At 57.6% G+C, this 19,934-nt stretch overlaps 7 protein-coding genes across 7 annotated transcripts; 1 reads left to right on the top strand and 6 right to left on the bottom strand.

Annotated features, from left to right (window-relative positions):
• Window positions 1–392: 392 nt before the first annotated feature.
• On the bottom strand, window positions 393–1,838 carry EV422DRAFT_539769 (uncharacterized protein). The gene has a single exon (XM_053071088.1). The coding sequence runs from the start codon at window positions 1,824–1,826 to the stop codon at window positions 507–509; it is 1,320 nt and encodes a 439-aa protein (XP_052923016.1). The 5' UTR covers window positions 1,827–1,838; the 3' UTR covers window positions 393–506.
• Window positions 1,839–2,733: 895 nt separating this feature from the next.
• On the bottom strand, window positions 2,734–5,515 carry EV422DRAFT_539766 (glycogen debranching enzyme GlgX). The gene has a single exon (XM_053071087.1). The coding sequence runs from the start codon at window positions 5,207–5,209 to the stop codon at window positions 2,954–2,956; it is 2,256 nt and encodes a 751-aa protein (XP_052923015.1). The 5' UTR covers window positions 5,210–5,515; the 3' UTR covers window positions 2,734–2,953.
• Window positions 5,516–6,725: 1,210 nt separating this feature from the next.
• On the bottom strand, window positions 6,726–8,727 carry EV422DRAFT_499537 (peptidase family M41-domain-containing protein; the record flags this gene model as incomplete). Its single annotated transcript, XM_053068090.1, has 5 exons — window positions 6,726–6,992; window positions 7,098–7,875; window positions 7,937–8,219; window positions 8,300–8,458; window positions 8,532–8,727. The coding sequence occupies 5 exons, from the start codon at window positions 8,725–8,727 to the stop codon at window positions 6,726–6,728; spliced, it is 1,683 nt and encodes a 560-aa protein (XP_052923014.1).
• Window positions 8,728–10,243: 1,516 nt separating this feature from the next.
• On the bottom strand, window positions 10,244–12,204 carry EV422DRAFT_539763 (acyl-CoA N-acyltransferase). The gene has a single exon (XM_053071086.1). It carries the CDS (start codon window positions 11,940–11,942, stop codon window positions 10,461–10,463), a length of 1,482 nt encoding a protein of 493 aa, XP_052923013.1. The 5' UTR covers window positions 11,943–12,204; the 3' UTR covers window positions 10,244–10,460.
• A 780-nt stretch (window positions 12,205–12,984) lies between these two features.
• Window positions 12,985–13,885, bottom strand: EV422DRAFT_203744 (uncharacterized protein). Its single transcript, XM_053065318.1, has 2 exons — window positions 13,805–13,885; window positions 12,985–13,736 (listed from the first exon to the last, which is right to left on the bottom strand). The coding sequence occupies exon 2, from the start codon at window positions 13,561–13,563 to the stop codon at window positions 13,102–13,104; it is 462 nt and encodes a 153-aa protein (XP_052923012.1). The 5' UTR covers window positions 13,564–13,736; window positions 13,805–13,885; the 3' UTR covers window positions 12,985–13,101.
• A 352-nt stretch (window positions 13,886–14,237) lies between these two features.
• EV422DRAFT_570187 (uncharacterized protein) lies at window positions 14,238–14,744 on the top strand (the record flags this gene model as incomplete). Its single annotated transcript, XM_053072850.1, has 1 exon — window positions 14,238–14,744. One exon carries the CDS (start codon window positions 14,238–14,240, stop codon window positions 14,742–14,744), a length of 507 nt encoding a protein of 168 aa, XP_052923011.1.
• EV422DRAFT_539760 (uncharacterized protein) lies at window positions 14,709–19,076 on the bottom strand. The gene has a single exon (XM_053071085.1). It carries the CDS (start codon window positions 18,701–18,703, stop codon window positions 15,017–15,019), a length of 3,687 nt encoding a protein of 1,228 aa, XP_052923010.1. The 5' UTR covers window positions 18,704–19,076; the 3' UTR covers window positions 14,709–15,016.
• Between the last annotated feature and the right edge of the window lie 858 nt (window positions 19,077–19,934).

The raw sequence follows: 19,934 nt of genomic DNA, 5'->3' as shown, positions 1-19,934 counted from the left end.
GTTGACGATTCAGCAGTGGGTGGGCCCTCCCATGCTCCACCTGGCAGTGACTGAGACTGCCAATTTGCAGTATCCGCGATCCTCTAACACCCCTTGCCGAAATCTGTCACACGAACTTGAGTACCCATCCACCTTCGCCGCCGTTTCGGCACAAGAGCCGCCAACTGCTCAAAGCGTATTTGAGGTCTTTCACGGCGTTTGGTGTCCTACGTGGATGTCACCTACACCCATACGGCTTCTTGAGCCGCGAGCGGAGGAAAGGATTTCACGCTAGCAATTAGATCCCACCTCGAAAGAAACGAAGGCTTGCATGGGCATCGGTGATTGCATTTATCTTAAGCTGGCAATCCTTCATTTATACACAGTTTTTTTTTTGGATATCAGATGATAATGCATGAATTTGATTTGGAGGAATCAGCTTAATATATACTTGTCAAATGCGAGGGAGTCTAGTGCTACTACTACGCTATTCTGCAAACAACGAGGGTCCCGAAACGACGCCCCAACTACCTATCCACGTCAAACCGCCCAACGCGGGCATCGTCCCTGTCCTGCGCCCGCACCAACCCAAACCGCCCAGATCTAACTTCCCTTTTAGGCACGGTCGAAACAGGCTCCACCACATTGCCGTCAGAATCCAACACCTCCTCGTCACACATCTTGATACGCGCGCTGCAAGCCGAGGACCACGTTACTGATTGCATGCCGTTCGGGTCGTGACTGTCTGTCTCACGGGTGGTGTCGACGGGAACAATCCGGCGACGCATGGGGTAGGCGCGTCCGACTGCCGGCGACGTCGATGCGGGGGCGGGCGGGGCCATGGCGGCCCAATCAACAACCCTCATACTGGTATGCGTGCTCTCATCCTCGGGCTGCGTCAGATACGCCACCAAATCATCGCTTGGCACCTCATCGACAATCTCGTCCAAAATCTCGTCCACACTCCGGCCCCGCACAGCCCAGCCCCCTCGCGCACCGAGGATATCCCCCATGATCTCGCCCGTCAGCTGCTCCACGTACGCCTCGTAGAACCCGACGAGGGTGTGCAGATCGCGGGAGAGGCGCGACAGGTTGCTGCGGACGCGCGTGCGCGCGACGGCAAGCTCGGGGAGGGTGCGTGTTGCTGTCAGCTCCGTGTCCTCGTTGGTGGGGATGTGGGACAGGCATTCGTCGCTGTCCATAGGGCGGTGCACCGCGAGGGTGAAGATGCCCGCCATCATGTCCGCGTCCACGTCCGTTTCGGGGATGGAGCCGCGCAGATCGTGCATAAACACCGCTTCGTTGGAGTCCTCGCGGTTGGGTCCGCTCTCACCCGCGCGGGGGATATAGGCCCCCATATGCAGAAGCGCATCAAGCACCTCCCCCTCCTCATCGTCCGACTCCTCACATTCGTCCGCGGACACCTCCGACCGCCGTCGACGGGCGGGGACGCGGTGGATGGGTACGCCCCAGTCTGCTGTCGTTGAGTATGTAGTGGTGTTGTATGTGGTGGCGGTTGGTGGGAGTGTCCAGGCGGCTGTTGCGAAGCCGAGTGTTCGTGGGGTGGGTGATGACCAGGCGGGCGGGGTGGAGCGGTGGTGAGACGGGGGGGAGGTGGGTACGTCGTTGTAGACGGGGATAACTCGCATGCTTTGTAGTTGTCTTGGACGTTCGGTGGAAGGAAGTATAGTTTGTGGAAAGGAGTGGTGAAGAGGTGTGTTGGGGGCGTGCAATGGATGGGAAGGTGTGTTCCACGCCGAACGACATATATAACGGGCCGTGGAACAAGCCAGGAGCCCCACCGCCTCCCAAACATTGCCGACCCCAAAAAGTCCATCGAGAACCATCCTGTGCCTGCACACAGCCGGCAGTTACTGGTAGGCCAAAAATGTAACCCGATTTAAGCGGACAAAAGGGCTATAAACTGCAAGTTGCCAACGCGCGGGCCATCATGGACCCGTCTAAACTGAGAGACGTGGCTTGTTGCTTACGTTGATAGGGCCGCGCTGTCGGAATCCGTGTCAAGTAGAGTGTCAATCCTTGACGTTCATTTTTTCCACAAGGACAGCTAGCGCATCTGGAGGTACGCCCCTTTCTCGCCCACCGTTATTTTCAGGACTCCCCCCCTCTGTGGGCTTTCCCATCGCTTTTCCAGAACTGTATTCGATACATCCCCGCCATCTGCGCCCTGCTCACCCAAGCCGAGGTATCCTTGCTCGTCAAGTACCGTCCCTCCCCGCTTCCCCGCCAACGGACCTGTCTCATGACGCATCTAGACGGAAATGCATCAAACTCCTCACCATCCACCTGTCCGCGCCCCCGACAACAGGAACTGACAGAAACGGTGGGTCGGGAAGCAGGGCGACGGGTGTTGGGGCAGGGGTTTGTGAGGCGGTCGGTGGGGCTGGACTTCGGTGCGACAAGTCGGGACGTTGTGGGATGAATGGTTGGGATGACTCTTTTTTTTTTTACATTTGGTGGAACGGGCTGATGTGTAACTCGGGAGGGGGGTTTTGTACATTTGACGTGACTTCATGGGAAGAAATGAACCTCCGGGGGTGGCGATCTCCCGGAACTTCTGCGGCTGCTTGTATTTTTGGCTTGTCATCCGTGATGAGCACGCATTGGGAACATGGGGGCCTGGCAACTCGTATACATGCGTGACTTACATGTAAATCGCCCAGAGGGCAGGTCGTAAAATGTCCAGGCTGTTGCTGTACATGGATCTTTCAAGGACCAGGCCACATTCGGCATCCGGGATAGCATGCATATATGCGTCTGTATTTGTGTTCGTGTATGGTTTCCCACTGAGGTGGTACTAGGTCAAAGAGGGGAAGGGATGGGGATCGGGGGATCAAAAGCAGGGGGGTATTGGGGCTTCTGATATCTCGATGAAGCTAGGGTATAGCTATTTACCAAGTCGGATAGCGGAGGGTGGGGCGGGAAAGTGAGACACATCACATACACACGACGACTACGACGCCGGCCTCGCCAACGACTTCTTCCTCGTCAGACTGCTCTCCCCCGCATGTTCCGGCACCTCGAGATTGATCGGGTTCTCCGCAATCTGCTCAACGGCTTTGACCGCGCGTCTAACGACCTCATTCCCATCCGCATCTTCCCGTCTGAGCGCAAACATCAGCGCCGATCGGCCCGTGACGCCATACGTGTGTCCGAATTCGAATACGGGCGCTTTGACGAGCTGCGGCTGGTTGGTGTCGACGAAGAGCTGCCAGTGGGCGCCGCCGACGGCTTCGGGGAGAGTGAAGTTGACCACGTCGTGGTGGGAGTTGACGATAAGGAGGACGGTGACGTCTGTTCCGGGGCGTTTGATCCCTGTTGCTTGGGCGCGACCATCGAAGACGATGCCCATGCAGCGCGCGTTGGGGTCCATCCAGGTTTCTTCGGTCATTTCCGTGCCCGCGGGCGTGACCCACGTGGCGTCTTTCACACCTTCCTCTTCGTTGAAGGCGCCGGTGTACCAACGATTACGGCGGAGGACGGGGAAGGTTTGGCGGAGCCAGATGAGGCGGCGGGTGAATTCGAGGAGGGACTTGCCGTCGTCGGTGATACCTTCCCAGTCGACCCAGTTGATCTCGTTGTCTTGGCAATAGGTATTGTTGTTTCCGTTTTGGGTGCGGCCGAATTCGTCGCCGGCGAGGAGGAGCGGGGTGCCTTGTGAGAAGAGGAGGGTGGTGAGCATGTTGCGCTTCGTGCGCTCGCGGAGGCGGAGGATGCCCTCGTCTGTTGTGTGCCCTTCGTGGCCGTGATTCCAGGACAGGTTGTCGTTGGAGCCGTCGCGGTTGCCTTCGCCGTTGGCGTGGTTGTGCTTTTCGTTGTACGAAACGCAGTCATGCAGGCAGAACCCATCGTGCGCGGTGATAAAGTTGACCGAGGCCCAGGGTTTGCGGCCACAGCGGTAGAAGATGTCCCCGGAACCCGTGATGCGAGAGGCGAGCTCGGGTAGCCTGCCCTGGTCGCCCTTCCAGTATTCACGGACCGTGTCGCGATACCTGTCGTTCCATTCCGCCCAACCAGGGGAGAAGTGGCCCACCTGGTATCCACCCAACCCGATATCCCACGGCTCAGCGACGAGCTTGACGCGGGACAAGACAGGGTCCTGCCGGACCGAGTTCAAGAAGGCGCCGTTGTCGTTGAAACCCCACATTTCTCTGCCCAAGATGGTGGCCAGATCGAAACGGAAGCCGTCAACATGCATCTCCTCGACCCAGTATCGGAGACTGTCTAACACGAGCTGGTTGACCCTCCCGTGCGAGAGATCTACGGTGTTTCCGCATCCGGTGTCGTTCACGTAGTATCTGTTGTTCTCGTGGTACATCTTGTAGTACGTCTTGTTGTCGATCCCCTTGAAGCACATGGTGGGACCCATCTCGTTGCCTTCGGGTGTGTGGTTGTAAACAACGTCAAGAATCACCTCGATGCCGGCGGCGTGCAGTCGAGCGACCATCTCCTTGAACTCTTCAATACGGTTGGTGGCAGAGTACCGCGGGTCGGGAGCAAAAAAGCCGATCGAGTTGTAACCCCAGTAGTTGACGAGGTTGTTGTCGAGCAGGTACTTGTCGTCGATGAAGAAATGTACGGGTAGCAGTTCGACGGACGTGACGCCCAGCGACTTGATGTAACTGACGACGGCCTCGTGCCCCAAACCAGCATACGTTCCTCGCAGGTTCTCTGGCACGGCGGGGTGACGCTTGGTGAATCCCTTGACATGGGTCTCATAAAAGATGGTCTTTTCCCAAGGAACCTCGGGTTTCCTCTCCCGTCCCCAAGTGAAAGCGGGGTCCACCACCTGACACTTTGGCATAAACTTTGCGCTATCCCTGTCGTCGAACGACAGATCCTTGTCAGGGTGTCCGATCTGGTACCCGAAGAGGATGTTGTCCCAGATGAGCTCGCCGACAAAGTTCTTTGCATAAGGATCAATCACCAGCTTGTTGGGATTGAACCTGTGCCCGTTATGTGGCTCGTACGGGCCGTAGACCCTGTAGCCGTACACGGTACCTGGACGAGCATCCGGCAGGTATCCGTGCCACACCTCATCGGTGTACTCGGGCAGCTCGATCCGCTCCAGCTCCTCAGTGCCGTCGGCGGAAAAGATACATAGCTCAACTTTCGTCGCGTGAACGGAGAAGAGAGCAAAGTTGACTCCAAGACCGTCCCAGGTGGCTCCGAGTGGGGTAGGTTTCCCTTCTTCTACGCGGGCTGGCATATCTTCGAGTGGATGGTAGTAGGTGTTGTCGGGGCAGTAGCGGTGAATGTGGGGTGCGTCGTGGGATACTAGTTTTCGGGGACGCGAGAGGTTGTTGGTCCTAGATCATGACGCTTTGCAAAGAGTAGCGCAGAGAGGGACGTTACTCACCACCGAGTTCGTTTTGCGGGAGCCCGTGCGCTTTGAGGTTGAGCGGGGGAGTGGGTGGGGGCCTGCAGAGGGAGAAGTGGGGCCCTCTGTTTTGAGGGTTTTTCTACCGCTTTGGAAGGCTGGAAGCAAAAGCTATCGAAACCCCCACAAGGAAAGTCGCCCATCCCTGTTATAATGGTTCTCTGCGCGTTATTCTACTACGACGGGGGGCGTGCTGGGTGCGCGCCCGAGGGGACTTGGCACAGAGAGACGGGCGAGCGGGCACGCGCACCCGTCTGGGGGTTCTCGGAGGGATCTGGTTGCGGTCGTGCACCTGGACGCGGCAGGAGGGGGTGCGCGCGTGGAGGGGCAAGTGCATACGTCATTAGCACATGGGGCCAATGGCTCTCTCTCTCTCTCTCGCGGAGTCTCGCACAAGCACGCTCCCCTCGCGCTTTCTGGACCCCCGCGCTTCTGCGGCCAACCCAACAATCGCAACCGCGGCACGCGTGGCGGACGACGAACCTGGACGCAAACATGGTATGAGCGTGAGAGACTTTATCAAACTTTGAGGGCATGGTGACCGCTAGGAAGCGGACGGGGTTGCGGCATCAGCCGTCGGAGGAGAAACTAGTCTAAACATGAAAACTTCTGTATATACATAAAAAAAATATACCATAACAAAAACCATGACTTGGGCAGGTCCCAAAGAAGAGGCAGCCAACGACAGATGCGGTGCTTTGCTTTCGTTCCTCACCCCACGACCACCCAGCGATCCAGCGGGACACCGGGGCGTTCTACATCTCTAATGACTGGCGTCTGTAAAGGAGGGCCTGAATGCACGGTGACGGAGGGGTTTCGGTAGTTCGTCGTTGTGGGTGTGAGGCCTGACCCGCTCAACCGCAACGGAACATGGGCGCGTGTCGCACCGCCTGTCCGACGATGGGCCGTTAATTGACGCCGGATGGGTTTTGAATGTGTCGACTCCCCGAATCGACACTATCCCGGGGGATTTTGCAAGTATCTGGAATCGGCGAACGTTGGGGGGAGGAGTGATGTCGAGTGTCGATTGGAAGAAATACAATGGGCGAGCGGGTGGGAAGGGTATTCGGAAACCTGCTCCGTTTCTCAACTTTTCCCCGTGTAGTGGTTGCCGTTTCCGCCAGGATTCGCTCCCGCGAAAGGAGGGCAATTCACTGATGTCGAGTCGAATAGTACTGCGGCCCCCAAGCTCCGCAAGACGCGTCCCACTCACAACCGGCCCTTCCCACATCCTCCAAAAGTCCCATCGCTCCTCTACAGCTTGCCAGGGAACCCATTCTTCACGCCCATCCCACCACCACTCGATGCCGAAGGGGCCGTCGTTGCAGCAGCAGCGCCCGCGCCCTTAACAGCCGCACCCTTCTCCGACTCCAACAACTTTGCTTTCAATGGTTTTATGCGGCCGCCTATACATTGATCGAAAACATCGCAGAGTCAGAGGTTGAGATGGGAAGGAAATGGACGACAACAGGCGTGTGTGATGATGATTACCTTTGACGACGATCCGAATCTCATCTACATCCAGCGTCTCGTGCTCCATGAGTGCACGCGCGAGCCGGTGCAGTTCCTCTTTGTGGGTTTTGAGGAGGTGCGTGGCGCGGGCGTATGCGCCCTGTATAGAACAACAAAGGAAAGAGAGACAGAAACGAGGTCAATCGAATGGTCGATAATCCAACACCCAAACTCCATCGAGAAAGGGGAGAAGACGATAACTGACATCCAACAAATTCTTGACCTCCATCTCAATCACCCCCTTCGTCGCCGGACTCAACCGATCCCACCCATCCTCTCCATATCCAACCGCGCCAACCTTCTCACTCATCCCATAAGACAGCACCATCTCCCTCGCGACCGCCGTGGCCTTTTGCAAATCCGAGCTCGCGCCCGTCGTGACTTCATCCGGGCCAAAGATCATTTCCTCCGCCACGCGGCCGCCCATGCACACGTCCAGCATCGCATACAGCTCTTTCCGGGTATGGTTGGTCTTGTCGGCCTCGGGGAGCTGCACCGTGACGCCGAGGGCATTGCCACGGGGTATCACAGTGACTTTGTGCAATGGTGTGGCACCGGGGGTGTGCAGGGCGACGAGGGTATGTCCGCCCTCGTGGTAAGCAGTGAGGTTCTTGTTGTGTTCGGTGATGACGGCGGATTTGCGTTCGGAGCCCATGATGATCTTGTCTTTTGCCCATTCGAGGTCTTCCATGCGCACGGAGCGCACGCCCTCTTTGGAGGCTTTGATCGCGGCGTGGTTGATGAGGTTGGCGAGGTCAGCGCCGGAGAAGCCGGGTGTGCCGCGAGCGATCGTGTGCATGTCGACGTTAGGGGAGACGGATACAGGCTTGGAGTGTACTTCGAGGATCTTCGTGCGGCCTTGCACGTCGGGGAGGGGGACGGGGACGAGACGGTCGAAACGTCCGGGGCGCACGAGCGCTTTGTCGAGGGCTTCAGGGGTGTTTGTTGCGGCGATGATAATGATGCCTTCTCCTGATGAAAACCTGTAAGGAATCGCTTTGGTCAGAGTTTGCCCGAGATCCACCATTTCCCAAGAAAACGTACCCATCCAACTCAACAAGTAACTGATTCAGCGTCTGCCGCATATAACTCTGATCCTTCGCATTCCTCTTGCTGCCCACCGCGTCCAGCTCATCGATGAAAATGATGCACGGGGCTTTCTTCTTCGCCGCCGCAAACAATTCGCGAACACGGCGAGCGCCAACGCCAACATACAGCTCGTCAAACTCGCTTCCGCTCATCTGGAAGAAAGCGACGCCGGCTTCGCCTGCTACGGCGCGCGCGAGATGCGTTTTGCCGGTTCCTGGTGGTCCGTACAGAAGGACGCCTGGCAACGAAAGTGATAGGGCGGATTGAGTTCCTTGCCAACTAGCAGATATGTCACTGCAAATTATAGCCGCATCTTACCTTTCGGAAGCTTCCCACCAACCTCCATAAACTTCTTCGGTTCCTTCAAGAACGCCACAACCTCCTCAAGCTCATGCTTCGCCTCATCAACGCCCTGCACGTCCTCAAACTTGATCGATTGTGCCATGCTGTTCGGCTCCACTTCCGCCGCGTTCATGCCTGGAACAACACAACCCCGCTTCATCAGCAACATACCCCACCCGACGAGCAGCGCAACTCATATGCGACGTACCCGATTTGATGATCCCTTGCGAGTCCAGCAAGACGTTGAGACCCGTCATAAGCAAAATGCCGTAAAGCACCTTAGACCCAAACTTCCGCGCAAACTTGCTCCACGACCACGCTTCGCTAATTACGACCTGAATCGGTCGACCATCCGGCCCATTCGCATTCCCCGATCCATTCGATTGATTATTGTATGCGGCCATTCTCTTCCTCATAGCGGCGGAAGACACGTTTCCGTCGCTGCGATTCAGCGCGCGGTCCCATTCCGCGGGGTTAGTTTGCACCCAGTGGTCCCGCGATTCTACGATTGACGGGCCACCTTTATCCTCAAACGGCGACAAACTCAGGGGCGATTGCGGGACACCGGAAGATGACGCTCCAAAACCCGCTAACGACGACGGCCTCCCCGCAGCGGCATTCGTAGCCGCCAGGACCCGCTCCGCCAACCGATCCACGTTCCCCTCCTTCATTAAGGCCGACACATACGCCTTCGCACAGTCCGGGTCCATCTGGATACGCTGTGCGTCCGCCGCCCGTGCGGCAGCGGGGTACCGCGCCGAAACGGCATCGAGTTGGGGCTGCTTTTCGTAGCGGTCGATGAGCGCGTAATGATTGCCTGTTTTGAGGATCTCTTTGTAGAGCTCGGCTTGTCGTCTGGGGTCGGTGCGGAAGGTCGGGTCGCTTGATTCGTCGAGTTGGAGTTTCTGCAGCTTGCGTTCAGACCAGTATTGGCGCTTTTGGTATGATGCTGCTCCTGGTACGGCCGGTCGCAAATGTAAGGTGTGATGGTTCCGTGCAGTGGAAATGAACGGCGAGGAGGGACGGGAGGCGAACGGCGCTGGGTCCTTATGTGTTCGCAACCGGCCGTCTCGCTCTGATGGATGCTTGCGAGCTTGTCCGTCCAGCTCCGCGGCGGCCAAGGTTTGCATCAGGGGAGTGATACGACCCAATGCATTCAAAGCATTGAATACTTGACTCGCTGATTCCCCGCTTGGCAGAGGACCAGCGGGCACGGACTCTGAGAGCTTCTCGACCGCAATCGTAGCCTCTTCCAGCAATTCACTAAGGGCTGGCTGTGCCTCTGACTGAGCAAACTCCCATATCGATTTTCCATCGTCCATCAGCGTATTCCGCTCCACATCGCCCCGGATGTTATCAAACGTTTCCGAGCCGGATTCTACGCTTCCCGAGCGTTGTTGTGGTTGCGTCGCGCCAGACCCTGCCTGTGCCTGTGCCTGTGCAGCGGTAGCGCGTCTAGAGTGAGCCAGAACCGGGCTTGCTGAGAGCACTGACTTTAGCTCGTTCAAGAGCATGGCCGTCTCGGATAGAAACAGCTGGACCTGAGGGAGGGCAGTTTGACAAGGGTTTAGCTGGGGAGGTCAAGAAGTGCGAATTGAGGCAGGTGTACCTACCGTTGCACCCAAAGGCTGGGCGGCCATTGCGACCGTGCTGGCTGCGGTTGTCGCTGCCATCGATCTACTATGTACTAGGTGCAGTTTGAGAGAAGATGTTGCCAGATCAGAACTAGACTATAGAGAAGTAAGTGGAAAGTAAGCCAGTCCCGAATGTCGGGAAAGTCGGGAAGTTCCGCTCGGGTTAGGGTTAGCGGTTCACGCGATTCGGGGGGTTGCAGGATCTAGGGCTTTACTAAACGCAGCGAGCAATCTCCCGAGGGCGTATGAGGATTTCCAAAAAAAGACAACACTTTCAAATATCAATCCCGATACATTCGACGGACAGTCATAATGGACAAAAAATCATTTTCCATCCGCTACTTCAGTAGCCCAAAAATTAAAGAACAAAATGTACAAAGGAGATAGGGATTGGGGGACAGGGGACGGGTATTTGGGCGAGGGGAGGGTTGATTTGATTAGGTTGACTGGCCCTATCCCCCTTCGTCTTGCCGACGGTCTTGGATTTGGCTCGTTCAATCCACTCAATAGCCATATCTCAACTGACTGGCGGTAAATTTCGGCGGCGTCCAATGCAACTTCGCCGGATCAATCCTCGTCCGATTCTTCGCCACATTCTTCTCATGGTGCTGCATATTCCCCTGACTCAAGTAAATCACATACAACCCACGGTAGTACTTGATCAAGTCCAGTGCCTGTAGGGTATGCATGATGTCATCAGGTGTGATGCTCGTCTCCTCGCTGAGTTCCTGAATGCTGAGCTCGCCCTTGTACTCGTACAGCTTCTCGAGGATGGTGTCTGCCCAGTAGGAGCGGTACGAGAGGAGCCCGAGGTCGGAGAGGGGTTTCTCGGGAGACCCGGTCTTTTTCTCGATCTTGGACAATTCGTAGGAGAACTGGATGAGCAGTTTGCCGTAGCCCATGCGTTGGTGTTGCGGGAGGGTGAGGATGCATGCGACGTTGTAGTCCTCGGAGGAGTGTTTCTCTTTGGAGAAGTAGCCGAGGAAGTGATGTCCGACGTTGTCGCTGCTGGTCATTATGTAAAACATGAATGGGTCGACGTCGTAATAGAGGGTTTTGTGATCGAGGAAGAGTTTTGAGAGGAGGCAGAGGTTACGGCAGTATTGACGTTGCCGCTTGCCGTCGATCTCCCAGAACGAGATGTGAGATTGTTCGTCGCGGTAGATTTCGTTGCCGGGTGGGTGCCGGAGCGTGCATTTGGCGCGATGCCGCTCAAACTGCCGTGCGGATCCTACTGCTTCCAGGCAAAACTCGCAGAGGTAGATGCGCGGAAGTTGCGAGAACTCTTCGGGATAAGGGGAGAAGTACCACGCCTCCACCTCGTATTTGCCCATCACGATCTTGTTGATGTTCTTCAAACGAGCAACCTCCGTTAAACATTGGGTCATGGACCCGCCCACGCGCAGCTTCTCCAGCTCCTTCTCTTTCGAGAACGTGTCCTCCTCTTCCCCGCCTTCCTCTCCGCCTTCGCCTCCCTCCACATTGCCGGCATCCTGGCTAGCCTGCTCGCTCGTCGTGTCCATGGGTGTCGCCTGCGACTGCTTTTCCGACGGCGTCCGGTCCCGGTCTGGCCGTTTTCGTTTCTGCGGTACGATGGCATTGTGCGGAACGCCAAACGCAGCGCCGGACCCACTCCCTTCTACTCTCGAAGCCGGGTTCCCACTCGGCGTAACGGGCGGGGCTGCCACGGTCGTGCCTTTTGCTCCAGGCACGGCATTAGGAGCTGATTTTTTCTGTGTTTTCCCGAACTTGACTTTGGACAGATCAAGAGCGGAAAGCGGTACCCATTCGTCTAATCGTTTGTTGAACCCTTCGTAATGGACGTAGAACTCCACGGGATGTTTGCTGTTTGGTTCGTCATTACGGATAGATAGAATCTCGGCTTTCTGCCAATGCTGTTGTTCCTCGCCGTTGACGACCGATACTTTGTTGACGGGGAGGCGGGCCCCCACCGCCTGGGGTATGAATTCCTCCGGGCTTAGCATGTACTATATATGTGTTCAGGCGGTAGGGGAGAACTGTGTGCAATTCGAAGGTGACGACGACGAGGATTTCGTGTTCCGACCCTTTCTCAAATCTCGTATCACCAACAATGTGGTAAGGCGCTGCTTGCTATGTGCCCGAAGCCAGTCGGTCTCTGAGTCGGTCTATCTGTCCGTATTTGGTTGCTGTGCTGCTGCTGTTGCGTTGAAAAGGTTGAAACCGAGTTCGGAATCGGACGAGTGGGGAAACTATCACGACATTTTACAACCCATTTGGCCCGTATTGTACAGCAACTCTCTGTTGCTGTTCTCTCCCACACAAAAGCTAGTCATAGTCATCACTCAAATCTCCTTGGCTCAGTATTTTCTCATTGCCTTTGGCTTACTGTCTACTTCCCTGCCAGTAACGACCGAATACGTCGACAGCGACACCATGGACGACATCACCAACCACATCATAACCCACCAACCCCACCTCAAGCGGGGAGGTCTAGTCACCTGTCTCGCTTCCGAGCACGCCTTCCGCTCCTCCAACCGACCGCACACACGAGGGCCTCCAACGGAAGTTCGGGGGTCCAACAACATCCCAGAGTCAGTGGCGGAGATGCGGCAATGGTTATACCCGGCTCTTCGGCGATGACTTTGTGACTAACGGGAAACGTCGGACGAGGAGCTCGTAGGTCTTTTGTCCGACGGCGGGTGGTCTCAGAAAGTGCTCGACATTCGGCGCGAGAGGTGGGCTCATACCGGCGGCGGTGGGGACGTGCCGTATTGAATTGTAGCTCCACCGCCAGTTGGAGTCAACCCGGAACTGGCACCTGTGCTGAGGTCGTCCGTTGAGCATGCGCAGCCTTTCGTTTCTGGGATGCATTCGACAGCCGGAAGTACCTTGGTTTGATGCGACAAAGACCGGCGGCAGCAACAACATCACGCTCGCCGCAACCCACTCATGAAAGACTTGAGGTCTTCTTGTTACGCACTTTCAACATTACGGGGTAAGACGCGCATGCGGCTTGGAGCCCTGGGTCCGACTTTTGAAAAATCAGGTTGCAAGCTATGCTCGCGTTCCTTGCAAACAGATGAATGTGGAAAGGGTCGGGGCCTCGCTCATCAGGAAACCAATCGACCGTAATCTCAAGCCAATCAGTCATCTTGACGCTCATCAGAATTCCGGCTGGGAAAGCCGCCGGTATTTAGTCTCGTTATGTTCAAAATCCCAACGACTACTTACACGGCAAACGCATATGTTTCCTGCTGGCTGCCGGCGAGACGCAACGTCCACCCAATCGCCAGTAGGCGGGCACCCAAAGCTCCAGAAGTAGCCAGTATGCCAGCATACTGTACGCAGCCAGAGTAATATCCGTCGACGGGAACGGGAAGTCCCCGGCCTTTCGAACCATATCCTTCTGTATGTTGCTTCGGGCATAGGGGCATTCCTTCCCATTCCGCGCAGTTTCCAAGCTGACATCTTGGCTCCGTCCGCCTTCCCACATGGAGCGCACATATTGCTCCAAGCGGGAGCCAGCAGCAGGCAACCGACCATCCCAATCTTCCATGCCAAAAATCGCGCATCCCATTCCATTGCGAGATGCAGATTACCTCTCCATATTCGCGATGTCCCCATTCGCCCCCTCAACCCCTTCCATCACGTCGCCCGCACCCTCAGCCTCCGGCTCCTCATAAGGCAACAGCTCATGCACAAGCGCAACCATAGCCTCCTGCTGGTCATCCGAGAACCGGTGCGATCTCGCGTTCGGATTGGCTGGAGGCGGGGGTGCCTTCGAGGTATGCTATTGTCTGGCGAGGTGAAATTCAAGGGTGAGACCAAGAGACGGATAGGAATGGGCACTGTGATCCATACATACCTCCTTCTCAAGCGACCGTACATCATCCAGCGGGTCCTCCTGCGCAAACCCGAAGCGTGCGGGCACGCTCGGTGGGACGTGGTCTTGGTGGACCTCCTTGAGGAAATGGAGGACTTGTGCATTGCTCACTGGAACAGGGAGTGTCGGGAGAACGCGGTAGGTACTGTAGGTCGGCGGAGAGCATTGGGGGGGACAACAGTCACAGTGAGCGGAGCGCAGTTCTACGACTTCCATATGTATGTTCGTCAAGTGATTGGACTGTGCGAGCGAGGTCGGGGGCGGGACGTGTTGTGCTGCTGTTCACAATCCTCTCAGACTCCTCGGGACTCTCAGGACTCACAGTCTCTCACAGTCTGGGACGTCGGAAACGGAACTCTGATCTCCCCCGTCCCATCCCTGTGCAGATTGTCCCGGACCCCCAGCATCATCACCCATGCCATCCCCACCCACCCCCGCACCCCACCCGCATCTCGTCCAAATCTTCCACCGCGCCGACACCGCCCAAAAAGGGCATCTCACCCGCCGCGACCTCAAAGTCGCCCTCACCGGCCTCCTCGGCTGCAAGCCCTCCAAATGGGAACTCAACCACCTCCTCTCCGTCCTGCCCTCCCATGGGGGGGGTGATGATCCACATTCACGCGGGGGCGATGACGTGCGGATCACAATGGAGGAGTGGCTCACGCTCGCGGGCCACAAGACCGCCTTCCGTCCGCTCGCGCTCGCATCCACCACGGACACCTCCACCGTCCGCCACGCGTTCCGAGCCGCCGACGGGGGCTGCCGGGGGTACATCACGCTGGGGGATTTCGCGGCGCTGGTGCGGCGGGTTGCCGGGGGTGCGGTGCCCCGCGGGGTGGTGGAGGAGGCGTATGCGTGTGTCGCGAGGGAGGGGAGGGTTGGGTGGAGGGAGTTTGAGGGGATGATGCGGCGGAGGGTGTGAGAGGTTCTTGGTGATTTTGGGGGGGCCGAACATTTTGTAAGATCCTTAGTTCTCGGAAGAAATGTGATTCGAATGATTGGGATGGGACATGAGTCAGATTCACAAACGTATTATTGATATATGTATAAAGAAAAAAAGCGCGGGGGGGTGCGGTGAACAAGAAAAAAAAATCCTAGTCTTCTCTATCTGTGTCCTATTCATACGCCGCACGAAGTATACGTCGCGAGGGGGGGGTCCTATATACTATACTATCCAATCACTCAATCCCTCATTCACAACAACGCATCCCCCAAGAACGGATCCAGCCTAACTTTCTTCCGTTCCTTCTCTCGCTTCTTGTCATCCTTCTCCTTGCGCTTCTCCTCCTTCCGTTCCTTCTTCTCCTCTTTGCGCTCCTTCCTCTCCTCCCGCTTCTCTTCCCTCCTCGCCGGGGCGGCGGGGGTCACGTTGGCGGGGGGGGTGATGACCTCCCGCGAATCCGCCGACGCACGTCGTTCGTCGATGTACGGGTTGTCGGGGTAGCGGGGGTTGTCGTCGGGGGTGATGGTGTGCTGCGAGGGGAGGGAAGCGGATGTGACGGAGGGGGAGAGGGCGTGGCGGGGGTCGGCTGCTTGTTGCAGGTGGTGTTGGGGTGACGATCGACTGCTGTTGTTGTACTGATGGTACGCCGCGTCATCAGCGTACTCATCTTCATCCACATACTCATGTCCCTGCTGCTGCTGCTGCTGTTGGTCGTCGTAGAAGTTCTCATAGCGGTCGTATTCGTCGGATGTTACCGGCGCGGCGGGTGGGTCGTAGGGTGGGTACCCGTCATCGTGGTGATGGTGTTGGTCATCGTCATACGAGTCCGGTTCGGCCATCCACCGCCTGTTGGGGTTATGCATTCCAACTCCGGCATCGTTCCCCGCGTCGCTGCTCCCATCATGGGAGGCCTGGTCATCGTACCCCATCGCAGCGGAGATATGGTAGTGCCTGCTCTGATGCTGGTCCAGATCCAGATCATACGGCTCCAGCTCGCCCTCCTGCAGCACCGTACTCGCTCCAAAGCGTACGCTCCGGCGCTGTCCGATCTCAAACAACCGTGCCAGCCTCACCCACCGCCGCCGGCGGATGACGCGTTTGAGGGTCTTGCGCGCTTTCCACCCGGACCAGAAATTGTCGCCGTACTCCCACCCGTCCTCGTCGATGAGCTTCTCGCTCTGTTTCGCCATGTCGATGAACCAGGGGCCGTCCCAGTCCCAGGCGTACCGCGTGGACGCCGTGTCGAGGTCCCACATAAAGTCGTCGGGGAGAGGGGTGGGCGTGCCGCCGTTCAAGGGGGTCGGGGACGTGGGGGAGTTGCCGTTACCCGCGGGTTTGACGCCGCCGGAGCGGATGAGTTCGAGATGCTCCTTGTTGAACAGGGGCAGGTCGAAGGAGGATTTCGGCAGGTTGTGGTCGCCATTGATGTCGGTCCACTGTCCGCGCTCCGTGGGGAGCAGGTGCGGGACCCAACCGACGCCGACCCACCAGCGCTGGTTCTCGTAGGTTTCGAAACTGAGGACCAGGTTGAGGGGTTTGCGGTTGGATCCGCGGATGGAGGAGCGGTTGCTGGCGCCGGAGGAGGAAGCGAAGGAGGGGCGGTGGCCGCCGTCGCGGGGGGTGCGGCCGCCGCTGCCCATCCTGGCGGGGTCGGATTGCGAAGTGGTGGAGATGGAGCGGGGCGGGATCATCTCGCGCGGGATGCGGCCGGCGCGTAGCTGGGGTTCCGACATGTTACGGTTTTGGTACATGTGGTCGGTGTCGGATCCCGTGCGGTTCTCGAAATGCGGGCGCTGGGTTCTGAAGTGCGAGTCGATGTGGCTGTCGCTGATACCTGAGGAACCGGTCGATACCGACGCTGACCGGTTGCTGCGGTTCAAGCTGGTGGGCACGGCGGGCCTGAACGTGTCCGATGCGCGGCGGGGGCGGGAAAAGGATCCGTTGGGGTCGATGTGAGGACGCGGTGGGGACGATGAGGAGGATAACGACGACGACGGGCGCGGGGAGGGCGTTTTGTTCATGAAGGAGTTTCGCGGGTGGGAAAGCTCAGCGAGATCGTCGATAGTCGACGCGGACAGGCTGCGGTGGTGGCCCGACAACTCATGCACGCGAGACCGCGGCGGTTCGTCCTCACGATCACTCTCAGCACGTCGATCGGTCCGGCGAGAATCAAAGGGCAGATCCCTCTCCCTTTCCTGCTCAATCTGCGTCTCGTACTCCAAGCGCTCGGAATCAACATCCTCGTCCCTTTTGCGGTTACGGAGCAAACTGCCGTATTTGTCGCGGCGATAATCGTCATCATCACCCGGGAGACCCCAGTCCGGGTGCACGTCGACCGTTACCCCGGATTCGTCAATGTCGACAGGTTCGGGGGTAAGCGGCATGTTGTCCAGTAAACCAGGCGCGTCATCGTCGCCTTTGAGGTCCACAGCAGCACCAGCAGCAGCGATTGGGTCGGTTGAGACCTCCTCTGCGGGCGTCGCTGGTGGTGGGGAGGATGGGGGCGTGCGGCTTGTGACGATCTGCGCGAGACGGGACTTGAGACGGTCTGTGGTACCGTCAGAAGAAGAGACAGAACTTGTTACGGAGTTGGGTCGTTGAACGGCTATGAACTCTTTCGTAGCCGCGACGCTCACGGGCGCTGCGGGAGATAGTCCCTCTGTTTGTGGCTTGGATTCTGTTGTGTTCTGTTCCGCAGCTGGAGCGATGGTGGGTGCAGCAAGTTTACCGTCCACCTCGGGCTCCTCCTCGATGACATCCAATGGTTGATGTGGGATGTCATCGGAAACCGCTTTTCGCTCCTCCAAGTCCACCTCGTCAACCAGCGCAGGGAGTGGCGCGGTAGGCGGCAGGTTCGAGCGCTTCACCGCCGGTGTTGCAGCGACAGCAGGTTTCTTCACAGGGGGAGCAGTTCGCACAGGGACGTTGGACGTAGCTCCAGCGGCGGCAGGTTTGGCTGCTGCAGCAGGCCTAGGACCCGGCCGCACGACCCTTCTCACGGTGGCACCCGCCGGTCCAGCAGCAGGGGCACCGTTCGGGGCGGGGACTCGGCGAACACCTTGCGGTGGTGCAGGTCGAGGGCCAGCATTGCCCATGAGTTGACGGGCAGCGACCTCGCTGGCTCGGCGGAGCGTGATCTCACTTCCAGCCTCCTTGGCCACGACATCGTCTTCTTGTTCGAGGTCCTCCTCGTCGATCCACTGGACATCAAGTCCCAACTTGCGGGTGGTGTCGGTCAGATGCGTGCTTGCAATGATCCTCAGCTTCTGCAGAGGGTCGCTTCGCCACGCAAGGATCAGGACTCCAATCACCAGCAAGATGGGCTTGAACCCAAATAAAAAGGCAACAAAGGCGACGGTCGCCCACAGGATGAGGACCGCACGGAACAAGCCCAGAGAGGCCGATTCGGAGCGACGAGTGAAAGTAAGCAGTCTGGCGACGCTGTCGATCACGTCAACGATGGAGTGGAGAGATGAGGCCATCCAAATAAAAGAGTGAAGAAGCTGCGGGATCGTTCGGGGGGCCGGGCGGGTCCTTGCACCGACGATGCCGCCGGCTCCAGCGGCTCCTAGGCGACGGGCATAAGCGAATCCGAGGCCTGCGACGATCGCCGCGAACACGGTGTGCGTCGTCCAGCTCCATCCGGCTTGGACGAGCAGGCAATAGACAGCGACGGTGAGCAAGGACGCATATGGGTTCTTCCATGTCAAGAGGTAGCGGGCCGTTCGGACGGTGGGACGAACGTATGGCGAGAGACGCTGATCGAGGCCTTGAAGGGAGAGGAGTAGCGAGGTGATATCATGAGCCACTGGGACCGAGAGCGGAGTTGTTCGCACGACGCCGGGACCTGGGACTTTTCGCGGTGCAGGGGTAGCGGCAGGCTTGGGCAGAGGCGAAGCGGGCGGGGTCGGGACGGTGGCGGTAGACGGCTCCGACATTGCGTGAAGCACACCTCGGTGAGGAACTGAGTAAGAGGTGCACAAATGAGGTATATATATAGTCGACTATTGCTGCAATGGAAAGTGGTATGCGCTGCGGGGGGTTGGTTAATGTGGAGGGAAGCACGACGTACGTCCTTGGCTTTGTGGAGGAAGCGACGAGGTTTGGTTGGACAGCGGGTGATGCCGAACAGAGAGTTAAGGGGAGGTTGGACCGCAAAAGGTGTGGGGCTCAGGGGGATTATTACGCCGACGTTGTAAAGTGGGACCTGGGACCTGCAGCCTGGCTATCTGCAGAGGGGAATAATGAGAAATGAGAATCGGGTGTAGCGTTGGAGCCTTGTGGTTGTCTGGAGAGAACAGAAGCTCCGCGATATTACAGGACAATGCACCTGGCATATGGCAGTCCATCAGCCAGTGGGGCGGGCGACAGGAGCCGCAGACCATCCTTCTCAATCATGTTGCCCTGAGTCTTTCCCAGAGTCGCTTCAAGTCCAGAAACAAAGGGGGGTGTGGCTGTCAATCCGCCCCCCGTCGCGCGGTACCAACACTCACATCCTCATTTGATGTCCGTCTGGACCCTGGTAACAGCCGCAAATATGCATTCTGATGGAATAATATTCCCACTCGCAAAATTTGTCTGCGGGCGGACTTCTTGCAACCCCCCCCATTATTTTACATGATGTGATCTCCCCCACTGGACGCACCACGAGGGAAAGATCAGACAAGGGAGAACTTGAGGGTGGTGTGGGAGGGTGGTGTGGGTCCTTCTAATTGACACCCCCATCCCACTTCCCCCCCATTTCTGATCAGCAACCCTCAAGTTAGGGTTTCGTTATTGTACACATACTGTATAGGCGTCACAACTTGCGACTTGGACTTGTGGATTTGGATGAGGATTTGCACACGTGACTGCACGGGTACTCTCGCCATTCTTTTCATTCTCTTTGTTTCCGGTACTAGAAGACTTCTGTCGAGGTGCATCTATCGCAACCACTTCGAGGCGCTAAAGTTATGAACGTGCGGCAAGCCCTTTTCCGCATGCCGCAGTTCAAGTTCCTGTTCTTCACTGTCAAGTTCCTGTTCAGCCGTCTGTGTGCCAGGGGTGCCTGTCTGTCCGGACGGCGGAGCGATGACCTCACAGTCTCTCGCATGCGCGTGTCCAGGATCTCTCCCTCACACAGAAGCGAGCGCAGGTGTGAAGTCATCGCCCGAAAAAGGTGGCTTTCCC

The sequence above is a fragment of the Fimicolochytrium jonesii genome (assembly GCF_025526975.1).
Source record: "Fimicolochytrium jonesii strain JEL569 chromosome Unknown EV422scaffold_24, whole genome shotgun sequence".
In the NCBI taxonomy this organism is placed as follows: Eukaryota; Fungi; Chytridiomycota; class Chytridiomycetes; order Spizellomycetales; family Powellomycetaceae; genus Fimicolochytrium; species Fimicolochytrium jonesii.
This window is presented reverse-complemented; position numbering and strand designations above follow the sequence as displayed.